This window comes from Lynx rufus, unplaced genomic scaffold, assembly GCF_022079265.1.
Source record: "Lynx rufus isolate CCGP_SWC_20201006 ecotype Redwood Valley unplaced genomic scaffold, mLynRuf1.p SCAF_4, whole genome shotgun sequence".
Classification (NCBI taxonomy): Eukaryota; Metazoa; Chordata; class Mammalia; order Carnivora; family Felidae; genus Lynx; species Lynx rufus.
In genome coordinates, this window is record NW_025814856.1 from 163468370 (window position 1) to 163492730 (window position 24361).

The 24361-nt window shown below is 41.7% G+C and overlaps 1 protein-coding gene and 1 pseudogene across 1 annotated transcript in view; both read left to right on the forward strand.

The window, feature by feature from the left end:
• Positions 1-24361, forward strand: part of LOC124523503 (GTPase IMAP family member 8-like) — a 71811-nt gene that overhangs the window by 37580 nt on the left and 9870 nt on the right. Inside the window, exons 3-4 of the mRNA XM_047095266.1 lie at positions 1788-2673; positions 12635-12754. Coding sequence (XP_046951222.1) covers positions 1788-2673; positions 12635-12754 — 1006 coding nt within the window. The remainder of the gene's footprint in view (positions 1-1787; positions 2674-12634; positions 12755-24361) is intronic.
• Positions 13746-18157, forward strand: LOC124525076 (GTPase IMAP family member 4-like; annotated as a pseudogene).

The following is a 24361-nucleotide window of genomic DNA, read 5'->3' on the forward strand; positions in this document are numbered from 1 at the left end:
GACTGATTATAGCAGCAAATCTTTGGACTTTTGCCAAATCTGTAAGTGGAGAAATAGTATCTCAGTGTAATTTAATTTGTTATATTTAGTTTGTTTCTTTTCCTATGTTGGATTTATTTTTCTCTACTTTAAGTGAGTGTTCATATATTTTTACATAGTTGAGGAGCATTGACATTTCTTTTTTTTCTTTGAACTGTTTATTCATATGTCTTGCTCCATTTTCTATCGAGCTATTGGACATTTGTCTCTCTACTTTTAGGTATTCTTTGTATAAGAGGAGAATTAACCCTTTTTTAAAAAAATTCTTTTAAATGTTTATTTATTTTTGAGACAGAGAGAGACAGAGCATGAATGGGGGAGGGGCAGAGAGAGAGGGAGACACAGAATCGGAAGCAGGCTCCCGGCTCTGAGCCATCAACCCAGAGCCCGATGCGGGTCTCGACCTCACGAAACGTGAGATCGTGACCTGAGCTGAAGTCACACGCTCAACCGACTGAGCCACCCAGGCACTCCGAATTAACCCTTTTTGATATAGTCTGACATTCGTATTTTAATTGTCCGTGGTGTTCGTTGTCTCCCGTTGTCTTTTAGATATTTATGTAGTCAGATGTATGAATCCTTTTCCTTACAAACTTTCAAATGTTAGAAAGAGTTGCCCCCCCCCCCCCCAGGTTACAAAGGATTTGTCTGGGTTTCTTCTAGTATTTACGTGGATTGATTTTTAGTGTTTATATTTCTAACGTATTTAGCATGTGAATGGCATGAAGATGTGGGTGCAGTTTTGTCTTTTTCTGTGTGGTTTTGTAGTTATCCCAATGCTGGTTATTAGTCCATCTGTCTCCCCATTGCTGTGAGATCCTGCCTTATGGATGATAAATGTAACACGATACAATTGAACTGGATACTCATGAATATAGTAGACCAATTTGGTCTATCTCTGAATTATCTGTTTTTGTTTTCCGTTCTGTCTCTGTTTACACACATGTCCTACTGCCTTAATTATAGGGGCTAAAATATTTTACTATCTGGTAGAGCTCACCCTCCCTCATCGTTCTTCGGTTTTTTGACTCTAGAGGCTAATTTTCTTTCTTCATGCTTCCAAATGAAATTTATAGTCAACTATTTTAGCTGCAGAGAAAAAAATGGTGACAAATTTTTTAAAATTTATATTTTTATAAAATCACATTAAAGAAGTACCTATTAAAACAGTGTTGAATTTGGGCAAATGTCTGTTCTGCATCAAGGTATTTTTCTTCTTAAATCTACTAAAGGGGATGTGTTGTAGCAATCCATTTTCTCATATTGAACCACCCTACTATTTCTGAAATAAATCACCTTTAATTGTGGGGTATTAGTTTTTAGTGTCTGACAATTTATTTGGGACTTTGGCATTAGTATTCACAAATGAGACATGTCTGTAGCTTTATTTATTGGTGAAATCAATATTTGTTAGCCTTTGGGATCAATATCATACTTATGTCATAGAAAGAACTGGAAAGACTTCCTTCTGTTTTAAGTCATCAGGAATAGTTTAAGAAAGGTTTAAGTGAGATCCCCATGAAACCATCTGGACCTGGTACTCTTTTGTAGGGGAACTCTTTAACTACTTTATTGTTTCTTCTATGGTGCTTGAATTGTTTCATCTTTTTGTCTTTATGGGACCAACATGGGTAGTACACTACTGCAGGTTTTCATGGAGAAACACAAAGGAGATAAAAGGAATGTGATGGTTTCCACTTACCTTCGTTGAATCTTTTTCTTCTCCTTCTCTTTTTTACACCCCACAGCCACTGGTAGTGACATGGCACACCCTCAGGACAACACTCTGAGGATTGTTTTGGTGGGGAAAAGTGGAAGTGGGAAGAGCGCAACGGCAAACACCATCCTGGGGAGTAGAGTCTTTGAGTCTAGAGTTGGTCCCTATACTGTCACCGCCAAGTGTCAAAAAGCATCCAAGGAATGGAAGGGGAGGAAACTTGTTGTTGTTGACACCCCAGGGCTCTTTCACACCAAGGACACCCTGGATACCACGTGCAGGGAAATCAGCCAGTGTGTCCTCTACTCCTGCCCTGGGCCCCACGCCATCATCTTGGTCCTCCAGGTGGGCCTCTACAGGGACGAAGAGCAGAAGACCGTGGCATTGATCAAGGCTGTGTTTGGGAAGCCAGCCTTGAAGCACATGATCGTGTTGTTCACTCGCAAAGATTACTTGGAGGAGAAGAGCCTGAGTGACTTCTTGGCAGATTCAGATGTGAAGCTAAGAAACATCATCAGCGAGTGTGGGAACCGCTACTGTGCCTTCAACAACAGAGCCTCAGAGGCCGAGAAGGAAGCTCAGGTGCAGGAGCTGGTGGAGCTGATAGAAGAGATGGTGCAGAGCAACGGAGGGGCTTACTTTACCGATGCCATTTACAAGGACACAGAGAAGAGGCTGAAGCAACTGAAAGAAGACCTGAAGAAGATCTATACCGATCAATTAAATAATGAAATTAAACTAGTAGAAAAGGAATACGCTCATAAATCACAGGAAGAACGGGAGGAAAAAATAAAATTGCTAAAGATGAAGTATGCTGAACAAATAAAAAATATCGGGGAAGAAGCTGAGAAGGGATTATTTAGAGATGGTTCAAATGGGATTATGAACGTGCTTTCAAAAATATGGGATATGTTTTGGTAGTAAAGACCATTTCATTTTTTCTTCTGAATTTACGATGATTTGCGCTAGTGGTAGATTGTAGTTTCCATAGATAGCTGTGAGAGTAGCTTCTACTTATTCTTCCTATAACCTGACCCTGTTACTCCTGCCACTGAGTTACAGGGCCTGTGTCCTCTACCTTGGAACTGGGCAGATCTGGGACCGTTTCAATTAATAGCAGATGGTTGAAGCAGCACCTTGTGACTCTAAGGTTACATATGGGCAATGCTTCCTTGCCCTGTTGGGGTTCTTGCCCTTGGAACTTGACTGTCATGTTGTGAGAAAGCCCTGGCTGCCTCTTGAGAGGCCCCCATGCAGAGGGCCTGAAGTCACTGGCCCACTTCCCAGCTCACCTTTCATTTGTGACTCAGACCAACTTGCCTGCCATGCAAGTGAGGCAACACAGAAGCGTGCCCTGCGGTTGCCCCGCCATCTCAGGCGAAATTGCAGAAAGCAAAGATGAGCCATTCCCATTGAGTCCTGCCCAAATTGCAGCTTTATGAGAACAAATAAATGATGGTTTTTGTTTTTAACCACTGAGCTTCAGAATGGTTTGTTATGCAGTGGGAACTAACCAGAATGAAGCCTCTTCCCAGCTCTCAGTCTCCAGTGCCTCCCCTTCTCACCTGTCCCTCTTCACACAAAGTTGGCATAATCAGGCAATGGCATATAGAGTTCAAAGACTCAGGAAAATTCAAATCAGAAATCCTGCACATGTTAAGTGTCTGAACCACTGGTCACATTTGTCATTGCACAGCATGGCCACATGTACTATGTTAGGGAGGTATTGGGTTTCTCTGGAAAGATTGTTCTGTGGTTCATGGAGACCTGAAAGTCACAGGATTATCTTATTGTGTTTCTCTCTTTTCTTTTTTAGGGACCTTCGTAACTTAAAATGTCTCCAATTGTATTTGAAAAATCCCATCTGGGCCACATAGTTTTCATTTGCCTCTGCAGAATCACACTTCACCCTAGCTCTTTGCCCCCTGAGGCTGATCTAGTTGCACTACATCGGTGGGATCTCTTGCTCTCTGTCTTCTGCCTGGCTTGCCTATGGGAAGTCCAAATCAGAGGCCCTGTGGAAGTAGAAAAGCAAGGCTGGGGTATCCATTCTCCCACGTCTATTTCTGCATGGCCATCTCTGACTAACTGCAACCCTATGCCAAAGGTCACAGCTCCTCCCTTGGTGGCCTTTCTACCCAACTCTTCTTCTGCATTCCAGTCTTTGTTCACCCCTTCAGGTGGGACTCAATTTTCTTATCGATACTATCAACGTCCCTGTGGTTTCCAAATTCCCTGTGTCCACAGTTTGTAAGAGGCCCCTTCTCTACACTTTCTCCAAGTACCTAATGAGAGCAGACTATCTTTTTCCTGTGAGAACCTGATTGATAAATCTTATGGTACCCAGTTCTCCTTCAGAGCATCTTTATTGTTGTTGATGGTTTTACATTCCCTCTAGTGCTTGTTTTCTGACACCAGAAAAATCTCTCCTTACCCTTCCATGCTGTGACATTTGCAGTAAGTAGATGAAAGTTTCTGTCTTGCTAAAATAATAGAGAAACTTCAAAGTTAGATGGGTGACTCTCAGTCACTCACAAGGATTGCAGACATCCCAAATCCAAATTATTAGAATTTTTATTCGTCCTTTGTTTTGTCTGTGAACATGACTGAGAGCGTTTACCATATCAGTGACTTTTTAGGAGACGGATTAGAGATTAAGTCTGGAAAATTTAAGATTCTACATACACGCTCATTCTAAGATTCATCACCAGTATTCAGAATGCAGTAAAAACACGGAAGAAAAATCCTCTCATGAGAAAACATGTGTCAAATGACTAAGTGAGACCAAAGTACGCTTTGCCATCATGCAGTTCTTATGTTCAAAAGTACTTCCTTGTAAGTGACTCATGTGTGTGATAGTATGTCTAAAGAGCAAAGTATTCCTGCCCTGTCCTTTTTCATTTCAGAGTCGTTTAAAAGATATTTTCCCCCAGAGATATGCAGAAGCATTCTTAATACAATTAACCTGTGTTCAGGCCATTTGAATGTGCAGCTTATGTAAGCTGATTTCTTTTCTCCCAACCTTAGATTCTTTTTTGGAAGGTAAGTCATAACCAGAGAAAAAACGAGTAAATCAAATAAATCATTATCTCTTCACTTGACAATTGAAATATTGCTCACTCACTTCTTTTAACATATTTTATATTCCAGTTCTCTCTGAATGTGGTTCTATTTCAGTGCTGAAGACTGAGGAATTTCCAGCGTTTAATGTGTGCATGATCCCTGTTGTTGAAATATGTGATAGTCATGACTCATGATGGGGAATTTACACTAGGATTTATAGAGGAAGACCTGAGAAAAGATTTAGCGTATGAAGTCTACTGTGAAGGATGTGTAGGATGTGTCCATGCGGGTGATGGGTACGATGGTTATGCTTCTATTCAGAAACAGGAAAGTTCAGGGTGACGGGTAAGATTTTCAGGGGAAGGATAGAGTCAGGAGCAACAGTGTTCAGTTAGGTTTGGGACAAGTTGAATATCAGATGTCATAGTTAGGGTCCAATGTAAATGACCTGCATTAACTTGAAATCTGGGTCAGAAGGCTATATGAAAGGCTCGGGGTAACATAAATATCTCCCTTAATATCAGTTGAATCTTTACTAATTGCCAATACCCCGCAGTCCAAAGCTATATGCTAGAAGATCCATATAGGATGCCCAAAGGAAGAAGGAAGAACCAGTTTTGTGAGGTTTAGTCCTTCAACTAAGTTGATAGATATTTGAAAGGGTCAAGAGGAAAGGACCTTTCCTGTTAGGTTTTAGCATTTAAGTAATCTCTACACCCAACATGGGGCTCCAACTCATGACCATGAGATCAAGGGTCGCATGCTCTTCCAAATGATCCAGCCAGGCATCCCAAGAGGAAAGGGCTTTTTAAACGAGAACATTTAATTTATAGGGACAATGACAAATTAGTATTGGTCAATTCTTGGAGTTCATCTGTGGCAGAATCGTCTCTCCAGGGCAGAAGGTGGCCCAGGTGTAACCGTATGACTATATAAGGGAGGCCCCACAGGGAGTCGTCTCTGTGTGCCATGTCCAGAGAGATGGAGGTTCTCTCTCTCCTGAAACCTAGTGAGGCGGCCTCTGGAGTTTGATACTGCCAGAGGGGTGTGGGCAGTGTACATTAAGAGACTTGTTGTGTGTCCTTCAGAGTTTGGCTTTGCTGCCTGGTGGTCATGGGATACATGAAGGTTGTTGCTTTGCTCTGTGGAGGGAGCAGAATACCCATGGTGGTGGAGGTCTTGGACGCAGTCAGAACTTTCACTAACATGGGGGCAAAAGTATGTGTTCTTCATATATCACATGGGGCCACATGGGAGGGAGGCACCCAAAGCCAGTTTGAAGGGGACTTGCCCAGGGGCCCAGCAGGGATCCCAGAGGCTTGTATGTGCATTAGAGTTCTGGAAGTCCGGCACTAGGAGCAGATGTTGAAGCAAGTGATGGGAGAGGAGACAGTGGCCTTCTGTTGGGCTTATGATTTCAGATTCCCAGAGGAGACTCTGAAGGCTATTAACAGTGTTCCATGGGGAAAGGAGCCACTAAGAATGCTGCTACTGTCCCCCTACCAAGGCCAGACTACACTTGACTCATCTTCAGTGTTTCTGCCTCTTCTCCTCCATCCCATGAAGAATCAGAGCCAAGGCAAGGACAGGAGGAGAATGGCAGCGTGGGGAGAGCTCTAAGCAGCCCTGTCTACACTGCAGGTTCCTCTCTGGGAGCAGGCACATGCCAGGGATGCCAGGGACAGTAGAAGATTTACCCTTTAGCAATATTTTTTGAAAAGTTTTTGTATATATATAGCTAACTTGACAATTGTCAATAAATTGTCAAGTTAGCTAACATACAGTGTATACAGTGTCCTCTTGGTTTTGGGGGCAGATTCCTATGATTCGTCACTTACCTACAGCATCCAGTGCTCATCCCAACAAGTGCCCTCCTCAATGCCCATCACCCATTTTCCCCCCTCCATCACCCCCCATCAGCCCTCAGTTCATTCTCTGTATTTAAGAGTGTCTTATGGTTTGCCTCCCTCTGTGGTTGAAATTATTTCTTCCCTTCCCTTCCCCCATGGTCTTTTGTTAAGTTTCTTAAGCTCCACATATGAGTGAAAACATATGACATCTGTCTTTCTCTGACTGACTTATTTCACTTAGCATAATACCCTCCAGTTCCATCCATGTTGTTGCAAAAGGCAGGATTTCATTCTTTCTCATTGCCAAGTAGTATTCCATTGTATATATAAACCACATCTTTATCCATTCTTCTGTTGATGGACACTTGGGCTCTTTCCATAATTTGGCTATTGTTGAAAGTGCTACTATATATATTGGGGTACATGTTCCCCTGTGAATCAGCCCTCCTGTATCCTTTGGATAAATTCTGAGTAGTGCTATTGCTGGGTTGTACGGATGTTCCATTTTAATTTTTTGAGGAACCTCCATAATGTTTTCCAGAGCGGCTGCACCAGTTTGCATTCCCACCAACAGTCAAGAGAGTTACCGTTTCTCCACATCCTCGCCAACATCTTTTGTTTCCTGAGTTGTTAATTTTAGCCACTCTGACCGGTGTAAGGTGCCATCTCAATGTGGTTTTGATTTGTATTTCCCTGATGATGAGTGACGTTGAACATCTTTGCATGTGTCTGTTGGCCATTTGGATGTCTTTTTTGGAAAAGTGTCTATTCATGTTGTGTGCCCATTTCTTCACTGGGTTGTTTGTTTTTTGGGTGTTGAGGTTGGTAAGTTCTTTATAGATTTTGGAAACTAACCCTTTATTTGATATGTCATTTTTAAATATCTTCTCCCATTGCATTGGTTGCCTTTTTGTTTTGTTGATTGTTTCCTTTGCAGTGCAGAATCTTTTTATCTTGATGAGGTCCCAAGAGTTCATTTTTTCTTTTATTTCCCTTGCCTTCGGAGATGGGTCGAGCAAGAAATTGCTGGGGCTCAGGTCAAAGAGGTTATTGCCTGTTTTCTCCTCTAGGGTTTTAATGGTTTTCTCTCTCACATTTAGGTCTTTCATCAATTTTGAGTTTAATTTTGTGTATGGTGTAAGAAAGTAGTCTGTTGCTTCATTATTGGTATATAGAAAGGCAATTGATTTCTGTACATTGATTGTGTATCCTGTGACTTTGCTGAATTCATGTATCAGTTCTAGCAGCTTTTTGGTGGAGTCTTTCAGGTTTTCCATGTAGAGTATCATGTCATCTGCGGAACGTGAAAGTTTGACTTCTTCGCCAATTTGGATGCCTTTTATTTCATTTTGTTGTCTGCTTGCTGAGGCTAGGACTTCCAACAGGATGTTAAACTACAGCCATGAGAGTGGACATCCCTGCCATGTTCCTAATGTTGTGGGAAAGCTCTTACTTTGTTTCCACGAGGATGATATTAGCTGTGGGCTTTTAATATATGGCTCTTATGAAGTAAGGTAGGTACCTTCTATCCCGACTTTCTTGAGGGCTTTTATTAAGAAAGGATGCTATATTTTGTCAAATGCTTTTTCTGCATCTATTGACAGGATCATATGGTTCTTATCCTTTCTTCTATTAATGTGATGTATCACTTTAATTGATTTGAGAATATTGAACCAGCCATGCAGCCCAGAAATGAATCCCACTTAATCGTGGTGAATAATTCTTTTGAGATGCGGTTGAATTTGATTTGCTAGTATTTTGTTGGGAATTTTTGCATTTATGTTAATCAGGGATATTGGTCTGTAATTCTCCATTTTAGTGGGGTCTCGGTCTGGTTTGGGAAACAAGGTAATGGTGGCTTCACAGAATGAGTCCGGAAGCTTTCTTCCATGTCTATTTTTTGGAACAGCCTGAGAAGGATAAGTATTAACTCTGTTTTAAATGTCTGGTAGAATTCCCCTAGGAAGCCATATGGCCCAGGACTCTTACCTGTTGTTAGATTTTTGATAACTGATTCAATTTCTTCACTGGGTATGTGTGTGTTCAAATTTTCTATTTCTTCCTGTTTGAGTTGTGGTAGCGTGTGGGTGTCTAGAAATTGTCCATTTCCTCTAGGTTGTCCAGTTTGTTGGCATGTAATTTTTCATAGTATTCCCTGATAATTGTATTTCTGTGATGTTGGTTGTGATCTGTCCACTTTTATTTGTGATTTTTATCTATTTGGGTCCCCTCTCTTTTCTTTTTGAGAAGTCCGACTAGGGGTTTATCAATTTTGTTTGTCTTTCAGAAAAGAAAAAAAAAAACTAGTGATTAGATTCATTGATCTGTTCTACTGTATTTTTTTGGTGGGGGGGTCTATATTTTTTATTTCTGCTCTAATCTTTGTTATTTCTCTTCTTCTGCTGTTCTGCTGGCTTTGGGGTTTCTTTCCTGTTCTGCTACTACTTCCTTTAGGTGTGCTATTAGATTTTGTATTTGGGATTTTTCTTATTTCTTGAGATAGGCCTGGATTGCAATGTATTTTCCTCTTAGAACTGCCTTTGCTGCATCCCAAAGGATTCGGACTGTCATGTTTTCATTTTCACTTGCTTCCATATACGTTTTAATTTCTTCTGTAAGTGCCTGGTTGACCCATTTATTCTTTAGTAGGATGTTCTTTAACCTCCATGCATTTGGAGGCTTTCTAAATTTTTTCTTGTGGTTGACTTCAAGTTTCATAGCATTTTTGTCTGAAAATATGCAGGGTATGATCTCGGTTCTTTTATATTTGTTGAGGGCTGTTTTGTGACCTAGGATGTGATCTATTTTGGAGAATGTTCCATGTGCACTCGAAAAGAATTCTGCTGCTTTTGGGTGAAAAGTTCTGGATATATCTGTCAAGCCCATCTGGTCCACTGTATCATTCAAAGCCATTGTTTCTTCATTGAATTTTTTTGCCTAGATGATCTGTCCATTATTGTAAGTGGAGAATTAAAGTTCCCTCCAATTACAGAATTTCTATTGATAAGATCACTTAAGTTTGTGATTAACTGATTTATGTATTTGGGTGCAATCATGTTGGGAGCATAAACATTTACAATTGTTAGCTCTTCTTCATGTATAGAGCCTGTAATTATGATATATTGCCCTTCTTCATGTCTTGTTACAGCCTTTAGATTAAAATCTAGTTCGTGTGATATAAGTATGGCTACCCCAGCTTTCTTTTGACTTCCAGTGGTATGATAGATGGTTTCCATCCCCTCACTTTCAATCTGCATGTGTCCGCAGGTCTAAAATGGACCTCTTGTAGACAGCATATAGATGGATCTTGGTTTTGTTTTATCCATTCTGATATGTTATGTGTTTGATTGGGGCATTTAGTCCATTTACATTCAGAGTGATTATTGAAAGATATGGATTTAGTGACATTGTGTTACCTGTAGGTTTCATGCTTGTGGTGATGTCTCTGGTCCTTTGTAGTCTTCGCAGCATTCCACTCAGAGAGTTCCCCTAAGGATCTCTTGCAGAAACTTGTTTAGTGTTCATGAATTCCTTCAGGTTTTGTTTGTCTGGGAAAGCCTTTATCTTTCCTTCTATCCTGAATGACAGCCTTGCTGGATAAAGGATTCTTGGCTGCATATTTTTCCTATTCAGCACATTGAATATTTCCTGCCACTCCCTTCTTGCCTGCCAAGTTTCAGTGGATAGGTCTGCTTCTACCCTTATGTGTCTACTCTTGTAGGTTAAGGCCCGTTTGTCCCTGGGTGCTTTCAGAATTTTCTCCTTATCTTTGTATTTTTCCAGTTTCACTATGATATTCTGTGGAGAAGATCTATTCTTGTTAAATCTGAAAGGAGTTCTCTTTGTCTCCTGGATGTGGATGTCCATTTCCTTCCCCAGATAAGGGAAGTTCACAGCTAAAATTTCTTCAAGTAAACCTTCTTCCCTTTTTCTCTCTCTTTTCTTCTTCTTCTTCTGGAACTCTTATGATATGGATATTCTTATGTTTCATTGAATCTCCTCGTTCTCTATTTCTCCCCTCAGGGTCTAGTATGTTCTTATCTCTCTTTTTCTTGGCTTCATCATTTTCCATAATTTTGTCTTCTATTTCACTTAATCTACCCTTTGCCTCCTTCATCCTTGCTGTCACTGCATCTAGTTTATTTTGCACCTCATTTACAGCATCTCTTAATTCGTTGTGACTATTTCTTAGTTCCTTGATCTCTGTGGCAATAGATTCTCTTCTGTCTTCTATGCTTCTTTCAAGCCCAGTAATATGATTATTATTCTAAATTCTTGCTCAGTTATATTGCTTATATCTGTTTTGAGCAATTCTCTAGCTGTCATTTCCTCCTGGAGTTTCTTTTGACGAGAATTCTTCCGTTTCATCATTTTGCCTAGTTTTCTGTCCCTTATGTGTTTTAATAGCTTCTTATGGGTCTTGCCCCAGTTCTGGCGTACTGTCACTCCAGGGTATGGTCACAAAGGGCCTCTGCATGGCGGGGGTTCCTGCAGTGTCCTTTGTCCTTGGAATGGCTATTTGCCCACTTCCCGCAGTACTCAAGGGAGGGGATTGCTCTCTCCTCCTGTGCCTGGGAGCTGACTACAGAGCTTGGGGTGGCTCCCCTCCTCCCCAGGTACACAAAGAGGCCAGAGAAATCCCTGTAGTTAAAAATTGGTTCTTTCTCCATTTTTTCTGTTCCCCATCCCATGTTTTTTTCTCTTGTCCAAATACAACCTTCCACTTCTGCAACCTCTCTTTCGCTTTCTTTTGTCTTTCTGCAGAAGGGGATCCCTCCCCTCCTTTCCTATGCTGCCTTTTTTTTTTATCTCTCCCAGTTTGAAATCATGCATCTATGGCCCATCACATTGTCCCCATGGGCCCCTGGAGATGTTTCTGTCACTCTGTAGCCTGGATTCCTGGAATTTCAAGCCTTCTTGCCTCAATACTTCTGAGTTTGAGGGACGAGGGAACTTCAGATTCCCTTACTTCTCTGTCATGTTAACTCCTTCTGAAATTTTTTTCAAGCGTTTATTTACTTGTGTGAGAGAGAGAGAGAGCATGTGCAGGGTTGGGGCAGAGAGAGAGGGAGCCACAGAATCTGAAGCAGTCTCCAGGCTCCAAACTGTCAGCACACAGCCCAACGTGGGGCTCAAACCCATGGACCTCGAGATCATGACCTGAGCTGAAGTCAGACGCTCAGCTGACTGAGTCACCCAGGCGCCCCACCCGTCAGTGAAATTGAGAGTGTGATTATTACACTAGATGATTTGAGTACATGAATGTGACCAATAGTGATTGGAGAGGTTTTTGCTTAAGGCAGAACCTGTGTAAGGTTTCCTTCAGGTGGCATGGATGGAGCCAGTGTGAAGGGCCGATGGGAGGAAAGAATAAGTGTCTTCTCTCCCTGTCCTTGTGACATCCCTCTTATTTAATCACAAAGTTCCACACAGGAGGACTTTGATGGAGAGGAGATTCCAGTAGAGAAGAACCCCAAGATCTTGCCAATCCTAATTCCTGTAACTGAGGTGTGTGTTTCCTATGAGTGTAGCACTGGGAATCCAGGTGACAGGCACTTTGCCCGTGCAGAGAACTGACAGGAAGTTCCCACATCCCACCAGGGAGGGACATTTATGTGTAAATCACAGAGAATCTAGAGATTCAGAGAGGTGGAGTAGGGCCTCCAATATCTCAGGTGGGTCAGGGTCCCTCTGGGCCCTGGGCCTTACTTATTCAAGGTCAATCAGACCCAAGACTTGACCAGCTAAAAATCTGTGCCAAGGAGTGTCCACAGGCTTGAGTCCGAGGAGAGGACAGGCGGTCAAGAGCACAGCAGCGAATGGACATGATCTTTACATCTGTGTGGGTGACTTTGCCAGGAAGCTTGTGGCATGGCTGGGACTATATTTCTGAGTACACTTAGAAACAACACCTTGGCCTTTTGAGAGTGAATTTCATTTTTGACAGTCTCAATCTGGTAAATAGGGAGAGTGACCAAAGCATGCTAGTGGTTGGAAGCAAAAAGAAGCTAGACATTAGAGACTTGTCTTCCATTGTCACCTTTAACTCTGAAGACGACTCTGCTGAGAGAGTTTCAGAGACGTTGTGAGTGATGAGCCCTGAAGATGCATATTCCAGAGCCAGCGATCATTTGCCAAAGTGCTGTGCGAATAGTCCATGAACAACAACCCAGAGTGCATTTGTAATCATTTGTGAATGTGGATGTAAGGTTTCATAATTTCTGGCATGTTTTTAAAACAGTGGTCTAAGTTTATTTTATTTTATTTATTTATTTTCAGCATCGTCTATGTTTATAAACAAAAATACAAAATAGAATATCTGAGGCAATTGTTCTGAAGTTCTTTCTTCCTGTTAAGAAGTATCTTGATTATCTGAAATTCTTCCTAAGTTGGGCTGCATTCTCTGGGGTTTGGGGTCAACAATGACCATGTTGCAGAAGGTGGCATTGATGGTAAGAAAACCTTCTCCTTAAGGACCTGAAGCTCTGAATCTAGGTCTGGCCACTCAAATGTTCACATCAGGAACAGTTTGCTGTGCATATTGTGCAGAGCACATAAATGGTGCCTACGGGACAGGGGCAGATGAGCGGTGCATGAAGAACTATTGTGGCTGACAGATACATTCGCTATCTTGCTTGTTATCATGGTTTCACTGGTGTATACATACTTTAATTATGTAAAAAATGTTTGTATTTTCTATTTTAAATTGGACTGTCTTTGTATTAATGAATTTTCAGAGTTCTTGACACATTCTATTCTTTGTCAGATCTTTATCAAGTATATACACAAGTTCTTTCTTTTTTTTTTTCAACGTTTTTATTTATTTTTGGGACAGAGAGAGACAGAGCATGAACGGGGGAGGGGCAGAGAGAGAGGGAGACACAGAATCAGAAACAGGCTCCAGGCTCCGAGCCATCCCCCAGAGCCTGACGCGGGGCTCGAACTCACGGACCGCGAGATCGTGACCTGGCTGAAGTCGGACGCTTAACCGACTGCGCCACCCAGGCGCCCCCACAAGTTCTTTCTTTATCTGATATGTGACTCACATTTTCTCCCAGTTTGTAGATTGCTCTCTCTGCCCTTTCCTGCTCACACTCTCTATCTCTCCCTCTCTCTCTCTCTCTCTCTCTCAAAATAAATGATTAACTTTGAAAAATCATGTAAATCTACCACAACTGATTATCCTAATTGCATCCAATTGTACCAAAATGCTACAGGCTTCCACTGCAGAGCTGGGTTGGGGGTATGGACCTTGCACCTCAGCCTTGTGTGCTGTGAGGTCCTCACAACCCTATGTCACCGGAAGACAAAAACAGGAGATGCAGCAGGAAATGGTTGTGGTGAAGACAAGAAAGAAGTGTGGCTGTGCACCGGTAAATTGACAACAAACATGCTTGTTCTTGTGAGAAAGTTCTGGCAACTGGGCCAATGTGGATTGTAGACTACAGACTTCCTGGGGACTGAGCTGTGAGGTGCATAGGAATCATCCTTTCTTCTCTTTACTATGTCATTTCTAATAAAGTGTTACAGATATTTTCAAATTCATGAGAGGGAGGACATGGGTTGAAAAAAGGTGTCAAATTATAAAACAGAGACAAGAAATGCATAAAGAAGCAGACATTGTCAAAAGGCAAACTGCAAAACCTTTGAGGCTTTGAGCTCCCAAAGATGCAGAAATAGACTCCATCTGTGGATGAGAAAAGATACAAATTCATATCATAACGGGACACGGACACAGGTAGGATGAGAGCTTGTAGCCAGTTTTAGGTGATTGTAAATCATGTTGGGGTGTCAGGGTGGCTCAGTGCGTTAGACGTCTTGATTTTAAAGTTAGACTCATGATTTTGGCCTAGGTGATGATCTGATGGGTTGTGAGTTCAAGCCCTGTGTTGGGCTCTGCACCGACAGCCTGGAGACTGTTTGAGATTCTTTCTCTCCCTCTCTCTGCCCCTTCCTGCTCATGCTCTCTCTCTCTCTCCCTCTCTCTCTCTCTCTCTCTCAAAATAAATGAATAAACTTTAAAAAAATGATGTAAATCTACCATGATGGATTATCCTAAATGCATCCAATTGTACTAAAGTGCTGCAATTTTTCAGCTTCATTGAATTTTAATTTACATAAAATAAGATTCATCTCCTTTCAGTAGATTTAATCATCAATTGAAAAATACATCCAGCAAGTCTTGCTATTTCCCACTAGCCTATATATGTGCATGTTGTCATAACATATATTCATTTTATTTTATCTTTTATCTTTTGATCCCTTCCCAGGTTTCACCAGTCCCCTCAACCTGGGAACCATCAACCTGTTCTCTGTAACTGTGAGCTTGTCTTGTTTTTTTCTTTTTTACATTCCATATATAAGGGAGATCGTGGAGTACTTGTTTTTCTCTGTCTGACTTATTTCACTGAGCATAATTCCCTTGACATCCATCCATGCTGTTTCAAATGGCAAGGTTTGGGTTTTTTTTAATGGATGACTAATATCCAATTGTGTATATATGCCATGATTTCTCGGTCCATTTATCCATCAGTGGACATTTAGATTGTTTCCATATCCTGGCTATTGTAAATAATGCTGCAATAAACATGGGAATGCAGATAACTTTTCCAGTTAGTGTTTTTTCCTTGGGATAAATACCCAGAAGTGGCATTACTGAATCATATGATCGTTTTTTAAAAAAAGTTTTTAATAAAATTTTTAATACTTATTTACTTTTGAGTCAGAGAGAGACAGAGCTAGAGCAGGGGTTTGGTAGAGAAAGAGAGAGACACAGAATCCCAAGCAGGTTCCAGACTCTGAGATGTCAGCACAGAACCTGATTTGGTGCTCGAACTCACGAATTGTGATATCATGACCTGAGGTGAAGTTGGATGCTCAACTGACTGAGCCACGCAGGAGCCCCTCATTTTTTTTAGAGAGAGATAGAATGGGAGAGGGACAGAGGGAGAGAGATTAAGAGAGAGAAGGAGAGAGAGAGAATCTTAAGCAGACTCCATGCTCAGCGTGTAGCCTATGTGGGACTCAATCGCACGACTCTGGGATCATGACCAGAGCGAATATCAAGAGTCCAACACTCAATCAATTGAGCCACCCAGGTGCTCTTTTTCTTTCATTTTTTTTAGTATCAAGGGATTTTATAATAACTTTGGAGAAATGTCAGTAATTTATGACTATAATTCTGTAATGCCTTATTTTAGAATATAAAAACTTCACTGGATTCTAAGCTAAGCTTTTAAACTTTAAAGTTAAATTATACTGTTCTCTCTCATGTCACAATCCCTGACAGGATGGTTGCACACACGAAATAGAAAAAGACACTTGGTCTTTCCACACAGGCATCCCTTTTGTACCCTACAAGGATGAGTTGGCTTGTGTAACCTGCCTAGCTGGCTTCTTAATGGGAGAAGAAAAGTTCCATTCTGAATATAAATGGGGGAGGGGAGTCTCCTACTGAGATGCCCCAAAATCAGATTTTGTGTTACTTGTTGCATTGCTCTTATGAGGAATAGCTACCAGCAGCAGCAGCTCAGAATTCTCTTTGTAAACTACAATATTTTCTTTCCTCTCTGTGGGCTACTTAGCTACAAAAAGTAAGAGTAAGAAGCTCCAGGAAATCCTGGAAAGTACTTAGGCATTCCCCAAGTATTGCAAGAGAATTTCAGGGTTTCTATAGACTTTGAATAGGCTTCTCTAGAAGGGCCTTCTATAGAGTTCCTGGGAGTGCAGCAGTCACTTAAGGGAGGGGACCCTGGGGCAACAGAGGAGGGGTGTGTGTGAGGAGAAATGGGGGGGGGCTGTGTAGAGGAAGCAGCAGGATTACCTCCTAATGCTGTGGCTTTTGTTTCCTGATATCCCAGGGCTTAGAAACCCAGATGGCAGAGATTCACAGTTGAGACTTCTCTTAGTGGGTAAGATCGGAGCAGGGAAAAGTGCATTGGGCAACAGCACCCTTGGAGAGAAAGTGTTTCCTTCTAGCATTGCCACAACATCTGCCACCAAGACCTGTAAGAAAGGGAGCAGCAGGTGGCAGGTAAAAGAAATTGTGTCATGGATACACCAGGCATTTTTGACACCGAGGCACAGGATGCTGACACCTGCAAGAGTTTACTCGCTACATCTTCCTGACCTCCCCAGGACCTCACGCCCTGCCCCTGATGGGACAGCTGGTCCCGTACATGCAGGAAGAGCACAAGGCCATGGAAAAGATCCAGTAACTATTTGGACTCAGAGCTAGGAGATACATGATTCTGTTTTTCACCCAGAAAGATGACTTGGATGGCATCAATATCCATGATTACTTAGAGGAAGCACCCGACGGCATCCGAGGGCTCGAGGGCTAGTACCGTGATCGCTACTGCGTGTACAAGAATGGTGCGACAGGAGCTGAGCAGGAGGCCCAGAGAAGCCAAATGCTGGCCCTGGTCTAGCGCATTGTGGCCTAGAATGAAGGACGATGCTACACTAAGAAGATGTACCAAAAGGCCGAAGAGGAGATTCCGAAACAAATCCAAGAGATGCGAGGATTTTATGGAGCACAGCTAGAGAGACAGTGAGTGCAGGGAAGAGAGGAGTTTGAAGAAAAAATCAGGAAGCTGGAGGATAAACTGGAGCGGCAGAAATGAAAGGAACAAATGGAGAGAGAATTGGCAGGGAAAGAGGCTTTCTATGCCCCAAAGCACCAGAACGCCAGATATGAAGGTGAGACTCATTGCAGGAACCTTGAATTGATCATGGAAGCACTGCAGATAGTTTTTCCTGTTTTCTCTCACCTGTTTATGTAAGATTTACCTGAATGAAAAGATCTCCCTATTTCCTGCATATCTCCCGCTGGCCCTGCCCACTGTCTGCCACCCCCCCCCCCACCCAGCCCCCGCACCCCTGAACTCATTCACCAACCTTGGAGCACTCTCGCTTCTGTCTCTCAGACTCTCAGGACTAAGGGGTATAATCAGATTCACTGTTGGAGATTGGTAGATGCTTGATTGACTTAACAGGGGAGGGAAGAATTCTCAATTTGTGGAACTGCAGAGTAGAAGGTATAAAGGTGACCCCAAACTTTGTCCATTTATCCCGAGAAAAATCTAGTTTCTTTCTCGATTGGTGGATCTTCTCCCTCTGTTGCTTCTACTCACTTATTTTTCCTTTAGGACACAGTGATCACCTTCCCCCTATGATTTGTTAGAAAGATTTGTTCTTCGTGTTGGGTGATCTATCGGTGGAGATGTTTATAGAATTCTTTCCAGATGAATGGAAATTTATGTAGTAACAGTTTTACAGAATGATTCAAATTGTTCCTTATCAGCTGCCTACTGAAGGACAAAGGGTTGTTTGGAAAATAGACCTCTCAGAACTCAACTAAGTGAAATGCCAGAAAGAGCAGTTGAAAGACGGAGATTCAACACAGAAGAGAACAACTGTTTGCTGTATTCAGATGTATGTATAGCAACTCTTTGACTGACCTCAATGCAATATATTTGCTGTATAACCAGTTCTCTTCTTTTCTTTTTTTTTTTTAAATTTTTTTTTCAATGTTTATTTATTTTTGGGACAGAGAGAGACAGAGCATGAACGGGGGAGGGGCAGAGAGAGAGGGAGACACAGAATCGGAAACAGGCTCCAGGCTCTGAGCCATCAGCCCAGAGCCTGACGCGGGGCTCGAACTCCCGGACCGCGAGATCGTGACCTGGTTGAAGTCAGACGCTTAACCGACTGCGCCACCCAGGCGCCCCAGTTCTCTTCTTTTCATGTGAAACTAACTGTTGCCACTTCACCTCCATCACCTCAGACCTTCATTACTTACACCCCCTCCCAGTTGAATTGTTTGCTTGTTATTAAAATAAAAATTTTCTCTTCTCTCATATTTCTATAAAATTGGAGTCCACTCTTTCTTGGAAAATACCTTTGCTATTTTTTATTACTTAATTTAAAATTAGTTAATTATTTATTTTGAGAGAAAGAGAGAGAGAGAGCATGAACAGGGGAGAGGCAGAGAGAGAAAGAATCCCAAGCAGACTCCACATATCAGAGCAGAACCTGATGCAGGGCTCAAACCTATGAACTGTGAGATCATGACCTGAGCCGAAACCAAGAGTCAGATGCTCAATGGACTGAGCCACTCAGGTGAACCCCTTTGTTATTTCTTCTAAGAACACTGAATTTTACTTTTTGGTAAAAGTTCAAGATGATTTTGGAGCTAGTTTTGGTTTACTCTCAGCACATCTCTCCTCCTTTTCCTTGGAAATTCCCAGCCACATACTCAACCCCGCTGCCAGTTAAACACTACCTTTTCCTTGGATTCATTAATTATTCACTGATAGATATTATGTGTAAACAAGGCTTCAGAGGCCTTTCTGGTTTTCCTGGAGCAAAAATTGTCTTTAATATATGTATAACAATAAGAGGTGTCTCACCCCTTTTCTACTTTTCTCCTGGGTACTTCTCACATTATCCATTCTAAGGTTTCCCAAAGTACATTTCCATGTTCTACCAATAAATCCTGGTGTAGACTGAACTTTTAATTAATCTCAAGCATTAGAGAAGCACAACACAAAGAAGCTCACAATCCTTTTAGAAATAGTCACTTAGGAGAAGGGGCCAAGATGGCAGAGTTTTGGAAGTTTTCTGCTTCTCTCATCCCTGAATTTCAGCTAGATCAGCACCAAAGCATTTTTAACACCTAGAAAATGTATCTGAGGATTAACATAACAATCTTCATAACTTGAGCCACAGAACTTCACAGGTATGCAGCATGGAGAGGTGAACTGGTGGAGAGAGAAGGCTCAGTTGTTAGGGAACTATTTTTGGTTGTGGAAAGAGGATTGAGACAGCGGGGAGAGTACATGAAAAAATTCTCCCTGAAAGAAGCTGGAGAGAAAGAGAAAGAGTGGAAACTCACATAAGGGACTGAACAAGAAAGAGAGAAAGGATAAAGAAGAAAGTTCAATGCCACTCTATAACCAGGGGAGCACAGAGTTCGAAATTATACAGCTCAATGCCTGGTGGTGTTCTGGTGGGAAAGGCAAATCCCCAGGAATAGACAGCAAGGTCCAAGGGTGAGGGGTCTCTGGCCACATGGGGAGAGGTGGTTCCCCAGTTAAGAGGACATTTGGTAGAGGCTATGCAGCTTCCCCACAGGCAAAGGTCCCAGCAGACCCTAGAGAACAGCCATTTGTTGGTGTTGAGCAAGGGTGTTAGGAAGCAGTGAAACCTGATGCCAGATGTGTGGTGTGATTTACCATAATCTCTTAGATGCTGCTGCTACAAGATTGCGTGAATTTTTTCTGGGAATGTTGGCACCTGGCCATAGTCTCTGGGCTTCAGCAGCAACATGGTCATGCGAATTTTCCTGGGGGCAAGGGCAGCCAGCACCCAAGCAAGTCTTGGCAAGACACTCCCTGAGGGGGTCAGAGTGGGCCCAAGCCACAGGGCCCTCAGAAATGAGGGGTTTGGAATCACAGCCTCATCTGAGATAAAATTCAGAAGGGAGGTACCACCTGGCAGGCTGATGACTTGGTTCTGGAGAGTGTAGAGGCAGGGAGTGGACAGAAGCCAGGGACAAAGGAGGGGTGCATGATTGCCAGTCAGTGAGAGCACAGAGTTCTGATGCTAGAGACTGGGTAGGTAGGTGATACCATTTACACCTCTCCCACCCATGTGCATTCATGGATACAGGCGCCACAGTGATCTACCCCAGTAATCTAAGCAGTGCCATCTAGTGTAAACGGAGCCATCACACCAAGCCCTATCTAACTGTGCCAACCAAGCTCTAGAGGAACATGAGTCTCTCCACCACCTTAGTTTACAGACTATAGGTTTCTCCATAGTTTGACTTCTAGTGGAAACTGCATATAATTTCGTTCATATTTCATTCTGTTCGCTAGTCCATCCATCCATTCTTTTTTCTTCTTCTTTTCTTATACTTGAATATAGAAAGAGAAAAAATTCATTTTTATTTTCTGATTTTATAACAAATATTTTTCTTTAAATTATATCTACTGTATTTTTTTACTTTCTTGTAAAATTTTTTATTCCATTTTACTTACAGCATTTCACTCTATTCTATTTTATTGTATTCATTTTTTTAATTATCAAACATTTTCTTTTTATTCCCTTTTCCCCCCTTTCTTTCCCTTTTTTCTCTATTCTATCGAGTTTCTTTCAACATCCAGACCAGTACACACCTAGGAACTAGCATCCTTTATTTGATTTTTGTTGTGTTGTTTTAAATTTTTAAATTTTAATCTTTATTTTTTTATTATTTCTTTTTCATCCAAAATGAAGAAATGAAGGAACTCACTCCAAAAGAAAGAACAGGAGGAAATGCTTCAGACAAATAAGCAAAATGTTTCAACCAGAATTTAGAGTCTGGATAATATAAATGTTATCTGGGATTGAAAAAGCATACAATCCCTTTCCGTGCCTCCCTGCCCCCTGCCCCCTGCCATTTTATAGCAAGTGCCATCGTCCCTCCAATGTCCAGCAGCGTGGTCCCCACCTCTCTCTGGGACCTCACCAGAAAGTGACCTGGATATTCGTCCTACCACCGACATCCTCTTAGGCCTTTCTTTTTATCATGTACCTCAGAATCTTCGAGCCTCCATGCATTACTCAATTTCGAAACGACTCCTACATTTTATGTAATTACCAGAGCAGGACGCTACTTCTTGGCCTTAAAATATATTAGTTCCCCCAGGAGCTGCTGTAACAAATGACCACAAACTGTTGCTTAAAGAGCAGAAACTTACTGTCTCATTGTTATGGCTACTGTCTCTCTGGCACAGGATACAAGTGCCAAACCGAGACGTTCCCAGGGCCATACTCTCCATGAAGTCTCTGGGAAAGTATCCTTCTTTGCTGCTTCTTAGCTTCTGGTGCTGGCTGGCCTGCTTTGTTCTTTGCCTTCTAGGTACTTCGCTCCAATCTCTGCCTCTTCTGTCACATGGTGCTCTCTGTGTGTATCTGTGTGTAAACTTCTCTCACTGTGAATGAAACGATTCCAGGCATTGGAGTAGGGCTCAACCTTAACTTCATGACATGACATCACAGAGACCGTGCTCCAAAGTAGGTCACATTCTCAGGTACCAGGATTAGGACTTCTTTAGGAGGACACAATTCAACCTAGGATGGATGGTAAGAGAGGGACAGTGTGTGCAGTGTGAGGGTACAGTACCCCTGATCTCTTCCTCTCAAGTCCTCATTGCAGTTACCAGGTTAAGCCCATTGGGATAGTTTTCTTAGGTCTCTGCTTCTTGGAAATCTTCTACTGCCTAGGGCTTAGAATCCACATTCCTTGGCCTGGTCTTCAACAGTCATTATAATCACTCTCAACTTCTTTCCCAAGAATGAGATTCTTCTAGATATCATTGTTCCCGTTAATATCTGTTTACACTTTTGTAAGGAACGAAGGTGATAATGATGGAGAGGCCAGTGCCTGGGACACAGTGGGCCCTCATTAAAGGCTTGTAATGATTTCTGCACTCCAAATTGTTAGCTGTTCTCTGCCTGGGTCCAGTATATTTCCACCTCCAAGGCTTGAATCATACTATTTCTCCCTCTCTTACTTGTCTGAGTGCAGTTTTGACAAAAAGCAAAATCATGCCTTTGGGCAAGTATAAACACATCAAAGATTTTGCTCAACTCATGGCATGACTAGAGAACCAGTATGATAGTATAATTGGATCAAAGTTCCTTTGAGTGGCTCAATCAGTTAAGCGTCTGACTCTTGATCTCAGCTCAGGTCTTGACCTTAGGGTCTTGAGTTTGGGCTCCATGCTGGGTGTGAAACCTAGTTAAAAACAAACAAAGAAGCAAAGAATGAAACGAAAAACACAAACAAACAGAAACACAAACTTCATCTGAAATCAAGGGTTGATGTGTTCAAGAGAGTAGTAAAATGGAATTTTTGAGCTCTGTATTCCACCAGACAGAATATTCACTGAGTATCTCCAAGGCAGAGATGTGCAAATATTCTCTCTGTCCTTAAAGTGTTGTAAAATATCACAGCTGATCATCAAGCACAGCACCACACAGAACAATAGAACACTCCAGTAATCTCTCTTGCCTATTTTTAAATTTTTTTTGATTTTTTTTGTTTTTTTTGTATTTATTTATTATTTATTTATTTTTTCAATATATGAAGTTTATTGTCAAATTGGTTTCCATACAACACACAGTGCTCATTAAATTTTGGATCATTTTCATAGCGTTCTCTACTTTGTGATCATAAGCAGTCTCCAACAAGTATTGTTGATCCTAGAAGATTGTTTTTACTATGCATGGCCTGATTATTTATACAGATGCAGCAAGAATCTTAATTAACCAGAAAAGCCTCCTTGAGTTTGCTCGGGAAATCTAGAGCCTAATCATATTAAGCAAGTATCAATTCCAAAGGATAAGCTTCCTTTGGAAATTTTCAAAATGAATTTTGAATCAGACTTTTCAAAGCCCCTGCCATTCTTCTATCCTAGGAGTAGGAAACCAAGGCCCAAACACTTTCTCCAGTAAACTTTGCATGCTGTACCCATAAATCTCAGTGAATTTCTCTCTTCCTGAGGTCTCCAAAATTTGCCTGGGTTTCTGGACTACCTGGGAGTGGACTTCCTTAATACCTGAGAGACTGGGATCCTGGAAGCCAGACATCATATTAGTTTTCTTATGAAGGTTTTGGAGACATTAGACCCACATATAACACCAACAATTGCTCCTTAGCAGTGGTCTGATGGTCTTTGATTAAATAACAATCACTCTCAAATATCACACTGTACATAAGGCCTTGCTGCAGAATCGATTTTTCCAATGGTATCTTTGTAAACAAGATGACAGATTTTTATTAAACCTATGCAATTGGTTCTATCATTGTGAAAGTGAATGAAACTCAGTAGAAGAGTTTGTTTCTGAATTCTGAGGTTAAGTGAAAATCAGATGACAGTTAAAAATGGTCGCTATGGGTTTACAAATAAACAGTCTACTAAATCATGGATTAGAGATAGTTTAAGGAGAAAGACATAAGGTATCTTCAAATAGTCATACAAGTAGAACATTAAACAGAATGCCATCAATATTCCAAACAAATAACCACAATGGCACATCTTGAATCTGTTCACTCAGTCCTATGTCATTATTTCTCACTCTGCTGGATCTTGAGTCAGTCGTCTGATTTCATGAGGTACATATGCTTCCAGACTGAGAGTCCCAATAGTCATGGCTTCTCTCACTGGCACAGTCTGAGCATTGAGTCAGTGCTGCCATCTTGGAAACCTGCTCTGAAGAGTCTCTTTGAGGCAACAGTATTTCAGAGCACGTCCTACAGTTTTTCTCCTGAAGCTCCAAGACTGTGACCCTCTGGTGAAAACACAAATTCTGAGTGGTCACTTTTGGCAGATCTTCCTAGAAGCCTTAGGACGAAGCAGAGACCTATTTGAGAACAGGACTTAATGGTTTTGGTTCATAACCGAATATAACATCGTGGAAGACAGTAAGAGGCTCTTTGGGGGGCATGGTCTTTATTTCATGAGGATTTGGTCAATGTTTCCTTTGAGGGATTCAGCCCCAAGTGCACTGTCACACGTAACACCTATATCTCTTTTGTGACATGGCTGCCATTAGCCTGCAAGAGGCAGCTCTTCTTGCACATCCGTGAAGCCAGACAATTTCATTAAAGACATGTGAGTGCAGCGGTATAGATAATCTA